Below are 11,234 nucleotides of genomic sequence, written 5' to 3'. Positions count from 1 at the left end.
GCTCATAAAAGTAGCTTGTTGAGATGTTTAAAAAATCCCATACTATTTACTGAAAATTTGTTGTTTTAATTTAATCCAATTATACAATACGAGGGGACCCTTTCATTGGGTTAAAAATGCAGGACAAAGCCCTAGGAATGAATGTTTAGTTACCATTTATCATTACACTATATCATAAGCTTTATAACACACTAAATAAAACACAATTCTGTCATGACACTTATACTGTATTGAATTTGAAGATAATAAATTTCGGAATTAACTATAATATTATAAAAAATACTAAAGTTTTGTATAGCATAATATTTGTTTTATTTAGTGCATATTAACAACATGTTGTGCAATTTTTGTTAAGATGTTAATAGAGTAAAATTAATGTTTAACTGAAGATTTTACACAGAAATGTAACAAATCACTTTAATTTCAACAATTCGCAATAAAATCTGTATAACATTGCACTTCGATGCATTAAATGTCTTCAGAAATGTTCAAGAAATATTCTCGGACTCAACAATCTGATGCTGGTGCTTGTTATAGATGTGAAGTTTGAGGTTGCCCTTCTGCTTGGACCTGTATGGACAGAACGTGCAGACAAACGGTCGTCGGTCGCCACACTCGTAGTTCAGATGTTTGCTGAGGCTGCCCCGGTGTAGGTAGATTTTGTCACAACGCAGACACTGGTATTTCACTGAGCCGCCTGGGACTTGGAGAGTCCTGAATGCTAAAGGTAAATAAATATTAGTAATTACATTTTTTTTTATATTATAGCTATAGTTATACTGTATTAGTTTTTTAACACGTTCCCCAAGTAGCACACATCGTTGGCCCAACGTTGGGAAATGGTCGGCATGGTTGGGAAATGGTTGGCAGAAATTTTAACGATTTGCCAACGTTGGCCCAACGGAAACTGGTATTCGTTGGCCCTACAAAGGAAAGAATCGTTGGGCCTTCGTTGGGCATTCGTTGGGCATTCGTTGGGTTTAAGTATAAAACATTCTAAAATGAAATTTTAACAATTTGATTTATTTAAAAGTACATAAATGTTACGGCAGCAGAATAAAAGACAAATATTGTAAAAATTTGGATCAATAATTAATGTAGTCAGATGATGCTATAATAGACACAGTGGGGAACACCTGCTTAACATATAATAATTATTATAATTAATTTTTTATATATTCTTTAACTTATTTAAACAAGTTTTTAATAGTTATAGAGAAAAGATTAATTAATTACCGTATATAACAATCAATTATAGTGTAGCCTACTAATCTAATGGTAATTAAAATAATCTATATTCAAATACTAGTATCCTCTCCAACTACCAGAAAAACAATTCAACTACTTGAGGCCTAAACAGATTAACAGAATCATATTATACTGTAGCATCAAAAATATTTTAAGTATTAATTGTGACCATTGCACCTGTCGGCTACTCTTTCACCACTTGAAAACACTACTAACCAACAAGCACAGTTAGCTCAGAGGTAAGGCGTGAGGCTCACATGTCGAAAGTACCGGGTTCGAGACCCGTCCTGGCCGAATAATTTTATTTCGTTTTATTTTCAAAATAAGTTTTTATGAACTATTTAATCAATTTACTCAACTCATAATTATGCTTTGCAAACAAAATCTTTATTATTTTGTATTTTTTATGTTTATGCCCAATGGGATGGTTGGCCCTTCCGCAAAAATTGGTTGGTTGGCCAACCGTAAGACTGAGTGCCAAAACATACCGTTGGCCAACGATCGACCGAAACGTTGGGCCAACGATTTGCCAACGATTTTTGCTACTTGGGTCGCTGCCGATCACCACATATATGCGACGCTATGGTCACTGCCACGAACCGGCAGACTGAGGTATACATTTTAATATTACACATCTAGACCGAGTGTCCCTTGGATCACAGTACCTGCAGACCACGGGCCAGTGATGCAGCAAAGTAAAAAACAGTTTTGCTAACTATCATATGACAACACTAATCATCATATCCACAGACTAAGTGACGCACATACGTGACAGACATATCTGTAGACCACTGCAGAGAATTCAGGGCTTTCAAATAGACCGTTTTTGAAGATATAAGCTTTTTAATAACATTGGGACATCGACGCAAATATGTGACATCAGTCTATTTTAATGTGACCAGCTGTCGCATATATGTGACGGCTGTCTATGAGAAGAATCCAGCCGGCGCATATGTGCGTCGCTGGTCCATATAAATGAAAAATTCAGTACCTACTATTGCGGTAGCGAACGTTTGAAATTGAAGTTTTGACTGTTGGTAGAGATAGACATTTCATTCCCATTATTATAAAAAAAAAAATTTAAACTCGCATAGAGTGTTCTACTGTAATTTTTAAAAATCTATCAGTTTTTGATACTTTGTTCGTTTATGTAACGTAAAAAGGTGCTAGTTTGTACTAAGTTGTCCTTTCAGATAGTCTTGGTTCTAAAATCAGTGTACATGAAATCAATCAGAAATGCAGCAGCATGGCCTCAATTCAACCATGTATTTTTTAATAAAAAAACCTGTAATTACTTTATTCAATTCAATTCAAAAACTTTTATTTCATGCAACATCATTCTAAATATTTTACATCCTCTTGTGCACACGCACGTGCGAGGAAATCTTTAGGTACATACAATTTTACAATGTTGTTACTGGCAGAGTCTTTATCATGGGTGGGATATTCTACTTACTATGGTTAAAGTCTAAAGTAGCCTTTTTGGGTATTTTCATCCTTAAAACGTTGTTCTGAATTATCTCTACCGAGACAGTCAAAGATTCAGAGATTACTTATACTAAAACAAATTTTATGAGGATATTGAGAAGTCGTTATGATATGGGTGTGACAGAGAAATTTTTCAGGTTAGTATAAATGTGAACAGAGAGACCTGGCGATTTTATAATGTTAGTAAGTATTAAAGTAATATTGTCATATAATTTTTTACTATAGAAACAAAAAAATCTAGGAAATATAGTTTTTTGTTATAAATTACGGTATTTGAAAATACATGTCAATTCATTGGAGTTAGCTAAGACTTGCGACCGGTGGCCTTAATATGGTTGGACCATAGGACATTCTCAATGATACAATAGCTAATAGAGGACCAGGATAAAAAATACTATTCATAGGAGCAAAAGCATTAATTTACTTTTATTTACATATCTTAAATTAGTAGTTAAATCATAATCTACATGGCACCAAATATATTCCAAATTATAGCCTATGTTGTACAAGTTTATTACAGAAATAAAATTCAAATTAAAACTCTCCGATATTGGTATTGACTATTGACACCAAAGTGTAACTGATTTACAATTTGATTATAAAGTACGGTATGTTTTTGTTTTAATGTGTATTGATTTACAGAAATATTCTAGTGATATCTGTACACAATTAACTTTGTTCTTGCTAGTTTTAGTTTTTTAAGCACAATTTATTATAGTTACCCCAACACTTCTTGAAACAGTACATAAAGAGGTAAGGTACCTAAATAATTATACTAGGTTTTAGCAATGAGAATCACATCTTGATACAAAAATGTCTGTGGTGGATTTCATAATAATTCAAACCTCAAGTATATTGTTGAAAACAGAATTGTAGGCTCAGTAATGAATACTTAATACAAATCATTACAATTATACTCCATTCAGAAAATTTAGGTGGTTTAAGGGGAAGGTTTTCTGAGTTCCCTCGCCATTTTTTTTTTATTAATGTATATATCAGCGGCTGTCAGTTGTTTCAATGGTAGGGTGAGGTGGAGGGGATGACAACACGTCCCCTCAACCCGCCTAAATTTTGGGAACAAAGTACAGTTAATAAAGTATACTAGTGCACCTGGTGCTCGAATTCGAGCAATTGCAAGGTATTACATAATTATGTAGATTGTCATAATTTCCGATGACTTAAAAGAGTCAACTCAAAGATAGCGTAATCAATCACTCCACTCCAGTCATAGAAACTGAAAACAAACTCACTCTGAAAGCGAACGCTCACTCCACTCCAGTTATTGAAACTGAAAACTCACTCTGAAAACAAACCTCTTGTGTGTATCATGTGTTTTTACTATGAACAGCTGTAATAGTACAAATTATTTGTCTGTTTAAGTGAACAAAATCTGTTCATCATAAGAAAAATATTGGGATTTGATGGCCTGTGGGGCAAAGCCCGAGGACTTCTATTACAGGAATTGGTTTAATTGGTCTACACAAAAAATACTAAATTTTGACACATCTTGTAAAAACCTGTTCGTTATTAACAGAGGAGTAGTGTGTCGTAGAAATTTCCTTCTTGTGTAATTAGGATTGCATGGTTTGGGAAGATTTAAAGAAGTTACAATATATTGCTTGGAATACAGCTGTTTCGAACAGCTGTGAATAGGCCTACGTTAAATTTCAGACAATTACCTCTAAATAAATTCATTCCAAATAGTTAGTAACTAAATTATAAATTATCAGCTAATATCTACTTAAAATACTCATTATACACTTACATAAATAATACTGTTAATATTACTGACTAATTTACAATGTCATGTTTGTTATTCCCTGAGATAGTATTAACCTAAAAGACATCTCGAACCACATACGGTTATTAACCTTAACTGCAGTGTGTTGTATCTCTGTGTTCCCTACAATCTGTACCAACTGCTATGCTTTTGTTTGTCACCTGATTGAGTATTAATATCTTCTCTGGGTTGAAGGCTGATTTCTGCATTTTCCAGATCATTATCCTTAAATGTCACGTCCCATTGTTGAGAACTGGTATTTTCTTTTATAGGAGATGAGCTGGAGTGTGTGCTGTCTGGTGTTTCTGGCACTGATGTTCTCTTCAATCGATCGATTTCTCTCTTGCCAATGTAACCATTGTCCAGTTTGACTTTGTAGTGCAGAGCTCCAAGTTAAAAGATAACTTTTCCGAACTTCCAACTGTCTATGGAACGTACCAAAGTTTCTATTATGTATTAAACGAATATTAAAAATACTGTAGTTGAATAAATACAAGTTAACATGAGCCTAATTGTATCTCTGGTTTATTTACATTATTTTAAACACATTAGAACAATGATAATAACATATGATTGAAAATAACTAAAAAAACATAGCAGTTGGTACAGATTGTTGGGAACACAGAGATACAACATAGGAATACGTTTAATCCTTTTAAGAACTACAAAATATGACTGAAAGCCATGATCAAGATACTCAATGATATTGTCATGGGATAAGAAGTGGTCTGTTTGCATTTTCTACAGTTTTAAGTTTACCAATGGAAATTACCAAGTAAACTAAAGTACCTTTGCTGCACTCAAGAAACTTTTCACACTCGCCTGCGGCTTGTGCGTTTACATTTCTCTCATGTGCAGCAAAGTGCCACTTCGCACACTAATTTTACAAGTAACTATTCTTGGCCCTAAACAATCCTCCAATTTGATGTCTTCCTGCACTTTCCCTCAAACTGATTTTCACCCAAACTGCACACTGGGCTCTGCACTTTCCAACAATTCCTTGTGTTTCTTGACAATGTGTAGTTTGATCTGAAACTTCTGCTTGGTCCTGTATTCACACAAAGGACAAGCGAAAGGTCGTCTATCACCACACTCGTATCTCATATGTCTTGTTAGCGTAATTTTATTCTTGTAGAGCTTCTTGCACGACGGACATTCTAATTTAGGCCCCAGAGACATACCTGGACACAAAAACATTGTAAATGTTTAACTCTGGTCATATCTCATTGTCAATGTAAAAGCTAATTTAGAAGTGGCACCATTTCCATACTTTTGTAAGATACAGGAATATGGTTGATAATATATCCCCCCTGAAAGTAAGGTTTTGTATTTTAAAGTTAATTACAGTAAAAAGTAAATTATAGTAAAGTTAATTGATACTTGTGATACAAAAATGAAAAAATTGGAACAATTTAAGGTTTACTAAAATTAACCTTAAAACCTCCTAACCATCAAAAACTCTAAAATTTAAGGTTATTGGATTTAAGGAAAATAGTACGATCAGCTGTTCTGGGTTAAAGAAAAATAATGCAATCGGCTATTCTGTAACTCAAAATCTATGTCAGTAAACACATTTTTGGCTTGAGCTGAATCTAAACTACTACATCAGAAATACTTGCGTTGGTGTCTTTTTATCCAAACTTTTCAAATTTCCGTGCATCCTACTGGGGATTGAGCCTGTTCACACCATCGACATATAAAACTAACTGGATCGGCTGCTAGGCTCCGCGACCCGAGCCAACGACCGGGGTTGCGTTTTAGATTTTGCAGGCGTCATGTGGGATTAAGCGTCTCGCTGCGCCACATCTTAGCATTGTCGCGGCCAGGACGATGCACTTTATCCAGCCCTTTACTCTCTACTAAAACGATGTAAGGCATTTTAATAATCAATTTACATGAACTTTTGTACTAGTAATAAAAGTGTAAAAATAACCCTGTAAATAACCGAGTTTTTTTAGTTAATAATTACAACAATTAATAAATATTAACTGACGGTGGATATTTCACACTGAGGTTCCTTAACAAATATAATTTAAATTCCGATTTTAATTTTTTATGATGGAATCTATATAAATATAGATTAGATACAAATAAGTTATAGTTGGTGTTGCACCTTATTACAGCCGTATTCAATTTAATTGATGTCTTAACTGTATAAGTTTTGCTTTTTCTGTCTGGATTCCAAAATGTTCGTTTATGCTAAGACAATGATAACTCATTTTAGTAAAACATTTGTTCAGCAAACCATCATGAATCGTTACGATTTACGTTGTTCATGTATCAATAGTTCGTGGCCTATTTTGGTAATTTGTATTATAAATTACCAATCTAAATCGTCTAATAGTACTTCATTTCATATTGTAAGCCGTCATTTTGACAGCATTTCGGGTCATCTTCGGTCTAAGCAAATATAAATTGTTATGATAAAATTGTATGATTTTGAGAAAGATTTCAAATACTAATTTTATATGTACTTGTTATGCTTGAAGCGTTGCAAATTCCTTAATTAAGTTCTGTATTTTTGTGTGTATGTCTATTGCTAACGCATTAGTGTCCTTTTTCTCAATGTCACGAAAAAAAGGTAATGAAAATGTCAACCCGAATAAAGTGTTAAATGGTGAGGTTGAGGCAATACTTTAAATACTTTTAGCCATTGTGGAACTAACTTTCAACTATAGACTTGCCTAAGTGATATGCCTCATAGATCTAGGCCTATAAAGCTCTTTTTAGTTTAATCATTGGATTTAACATATGGACCAACACGAGCCGCGTGACATTTAATTGCGAAGCATTTGTTTTGGCTTGAAACTGTCAGATACTGTATTTGCGAAGGTTTATTAGGTAATAGTTTTGCCATAATCTGAAAATATGCAAACCAACTGCTGTTCTTAATATAAGAAGGTTTCAACTGACTACTATAAGAGCCCCGTGCGTAAAACGGGCACACAGCTGGTAAAAGTAATAAAATATTACAATTAAGAAACCTTTACGACTTTGTTCTTTCTTCACTTACTACTCTAACGAAACCAATTATGTTTCAATGTTACAATACAAAATAGTTTATGTTAAAATGGGTTTTATCAGTTTCTCGTAAAATACCAAATATTCTGGGGTAAGGTATTAGGTATTAGTAAGAACGAGGTTAGATTGTATAAGAACATTTTATTTAGGAAACTTTGTAAAACAAAGAAACATATTTAGCCTAAACATTGCTAAAAAGAATAAGCTTATTTAATTTCTGCCGCATACCAAGCTTTGACAGAGAAGCTTCTGCTGTTTTACGCTTAGAAATGCTGTGGCATATAATTTTGTTAAACATAATACCAATTAATTTGATTAATTTCATGTCATGGCTTTCCTCGCCAAATTCATTATTACCTTTATGATTAAGAAAAACGTTACCAGCAAAGGTTCTACATGCTAACAAAATAGTTTTTGAGGGAGGTTTTTGTAACACGCACGTGCGCCCAAGGTCAAGTGTCGAAGACACGGTTTCGCGCGCTATATCCCACATGCTGCCTTCAATTTGCTCATGCGGCAACCCCGATACACTCCTGTATTGGCTCGGAAAGTTCTACACGACCCTTACGGCCTGCGCGCAATCCAGTTAGTTTTATATGTCGATGGTTCACACCGAAGTCTTACTAGTCTAAGACACTAAACGCTTAACTAGTCTCAGACCAGAGCTTCTTTTAAGATGTAATGAAATTAATTCCTTAGACTACCGACTACTACCTGTAAATCTCAATCATTGTTATATATATAGATATATAACTATATTATATTGAATGTTTTTTTTTCATAAACAACTTTTGAATCGGAAATATAGACTCTGTTTCAGTAATACATTGAGTGAAAAATTAATAAAATATTTAATTTTGTGTGGGGAAAATAATTTACATTAAGCAAAGCTTAGTCAATTACTATTATATTGAAGTCCAAAAATTCACTATGTGGAAATGATGCCAACTTATGTTCTTGTCAGTTGAAAATTAGTAACATTTGAGGTTTCATTAACATCATGCAATTAGTAAAGGAAAAGACTAATTTTAATGTTTACAGTAAATGAACGATGCTATGTTTGGTAAAGCAGGATGCGCACATATTATTTGTTTTACTTCTTGGGAATAGAGGAAGACTACTTAAAAGATGACACTTACATCTACACATGTTCAAAACGGAGATCGGCTGTTACGTGAAGACATCTTTAGTCACTGAGCTATAATAATATAACTGGAGTAACCACTCTGTGTTTTAAAAACGTACCACTGTTTTTGCTGGTTTTGTTTCAGAGTTTCGTTTTGTTAGGTTGGCCGGGTGATCGGGTTGGTGGGACTTGTCAAATTAGAGAGGCAAAATCAAGATGGCGTCATCCTGTTTTGTTGATGATAGTAAACAAAAATCTGCCAACTCAACATTATGATTGCAATATAAGTGTATTTGTCTATTTTACGAGCAAGAGCAACCCATTTTAACAAGATCATAAACTGATGGTCGTTATTTAATCAAATGCTATAAGGCTATTGGCCTAAACCAATATCTCCAAACCAGGAAACTTGACTAGCCTATTTTCACCACATAGCTTTAAAAGAGGTAAATAAGTTAGTATTTATTTACCATCAAACAAAAACAATTTATAATGTTTCAAAATAACTTTAAATACAGCGGTTTTAACGTGCAATAACTTAAATAAGTTTTTGATACAAGTCCCTGAAATAACGGATAACATAACCCCAAATAAATAGTATGGTTAGGTTTGAATGAATTGGAATTATTTGATAGCATCCCACCAACCGATCACACGGCCAACCTAACAACACGAAACACCAAAAACAAACCAGCCAAAACAGTGGCACGTTTTTCTCTAACGTTTAACCAGAGAGTAGTGACTCCAGTTATAATCTATATCTCAATGTCGTTAGTAAGTAGCACAACCTTAAAAGTTAGACATAAAAAAGGTCTGCCTTCAAAATGAGATCAAAATGTAAATTCACAAAATTGTTGTTTTAAAGTAGGTCTCTTGAAGTAAACTGTGCCCAATAAAAAAAATCATCAATATACTCGTAGATTTTAAGTTCCTCAAAACATGAGTAAGAATGATAAATCAAAATATTAAATATGACATTGCTTTAGTGAGAATAAACCACAGCGGCTATCGTAGTTAATTTTGACACATGTACTGAATATATCTGGGGAGCGAGCTGGTCTAGTGGTAGAAACGTTGGAGTCCGAAGTTCAAGTCCTGAGTTTATCCTCCCTGGGTTTAAATCCCGCCAATCCCCAATGGATTTTATCCAAGTGATAATGCTGCAACCCCCTCAAGACCTAGCCAGAAGTAATGTGGAAAAGAATTCCGGGCTATAAACCTAGAGGATAAAAAACAACTCTACAGATCTATACTCTTTATTCTGATATAAGTTCTCCATGGAAGGAACCAAACTTTTCCTTTTCCTCTACTTCCCCCAACCCAAAAACAGGATTATGTACCAGCTTCCCACAGCCAAAACATGGCAACTTAATTTAATGTTTGATTTTTCTTATAATCCTCCAAATCCTTCAGATCTTTGATACATCCAAAAATATAATTGTTGAAGCTCCATTAGGATGTGCTTTGCTGTCTCGCATTTTTAATAACACGGTCTGGTCTAGTACATCCTTAAATTACTTAACAATGGAGGCTAATTAAAAATAAGTAATATAACTAGAAGTTTGAATAAAGAAAGGGATTATTATATTTTTAAGTTATACACTTGGTCATCTTAAGTACTATTTGGTAACAAATGGTTTCAATAAAGTCAAAAGACATCATTTGTTATAGAATTTTATTTTGAGTTTATAAAACATAAAAATCAATTTAAAACATGCGTCACATCAAGAATATTTCTGTGCAGGGTTGCCACATGTCTTTGCAGATGCACTTTCTGTTTAGCCGAGTAACTACAGTGCTGGCAACTGAACAATCTGCGATTCTGGCACTCGTACTTCTGATGTTTGTTCAGATTGAACTTATGCTGGTAAACCTTGCTACATTGAAGACATTGGAATTTTTGTCCACTTTCAAGCAGAAGAAGCCTGTAGCCTACAACGCACAATGTTAATTAATTGTGGGAAATCTTTGTAAACATGAAAATGAATTAAATAGAAAAAAAATTAACAGGAACCTACAACAGTTAACAGATTAATTACGGTGAAGAGGACATTTAATTTTTGGTCCTACACTCATCCCTTTTCTCACATTTGGGTTAAAATATGCACATAGTGGCGCCCCATCTTAAATTATTGATATAATTGGTTTTAAAGCAGCCAGTTGCTTCAGAATGAGAAATAACCTAGTTCAATTATTGATCCACTGAGTATGCTGCTATAAAACAGGTGATTTCATAAACCAACATTGATTTATATTGTTATGTGAAACACTGACAGAAGTATATTTTATAACTACATCAACAATCGTGGTAACTATAAGTGAACATGCCAAACAGAACAGAAACAGAACACATTCTATAGTGGCTCGTTTAACTATGCTCCCTAACAATGGCTATATTTGTGTAAAAGAATTTGTGTTTAAGAGAGAAAATTTGAAAAGAAATTGTTATTAGGTTTACAAAATAAACTAACTGGGTAGCTGAGTAGTTATAACGCTCGCCTAAACAATCAAAAACATGCCGGTTCGATCCTGAAAACAGTCGCAGTAGCTTTTTGAACGTTCAAAACTGGA

At 33.9% G+C, this 11,234-nt stretch overlaps 1 protein-coding gene across 1 annotated transcript; it reads right to left on the bottom strand.

Moving 5' to 3' along the window:
- Positions 1 to 473: 473 nt before the first annotated feature.
- Positions 474 to 6,293, bottom strand: LOC129003398 (zinc finger Y-chromosomal protein-like). The gene is made up of 4 exons (XM_054431690.1): positions 6,224 to 6,293; positions 5,491 to 5,697; positions 4,678 to 4,902; positions 474 to 721 (listed from the first exon to the last, which is right to left on the bottom strand). Exons 1-4 carry the CDS (start codon positions 6,291 to 6,293, stop codon positions 489 to 491), a joined length of 735 nt encoding a protein of 244 aa, XP_054287665.1. The 3' UTR covers positions 474 to 488.
- Positions 6,294 to 11,234: the final 4,941 nt, after the last annotated feature.

Source organism: Macrosteles quadrilineatus, unplaced genomic scaffold, assembly GCF_028750875.1.
Source record: "Macrosteles quadrilineatus isolate MER2022 unplaced genomic scaffold, UCM_ALF_1.0 Scaffold_9__3_contigs__length_116548681, whole genome shotgun sequence".
Classification (NCBI taxonomy): Eukaryota; Metazoa; Arthropoda; class Insecta; order Hemiptera; family Cicadellidae; genus Macrosteles; species Macrosteles quadrilineatus.
Note: the sequence above shows the minus strand (reverse complement) of the source record. Positions and strands in the feature narration are given on the sequence as shown.

Excerpts from the sequence above, each read along its gene's own strand:
- LOC129003398 (XM_054431690.1), bottom strand. The coding sequence starts at position 6,293 with ATGACGCCTGCAAAATCTAAAACGCAACCCCGGTCGTTGGCTCGGGTC. Across the intron at positions 5,698-6,223 it reads GGAGCCTAGCAGCCGATCCA|GTATGTCTCTGGGGCCTAAA; the intron begins GTTAGTTTTATA and ends TTTTGTGTCCAG. Across the intron at positions 722-4,677 it reads AGATATTAATACTCAATCAG|CATTCAGGACTCTCCAAGTC; the intron begins GTGACAAACAAA and ends ATTTACCTTTAG.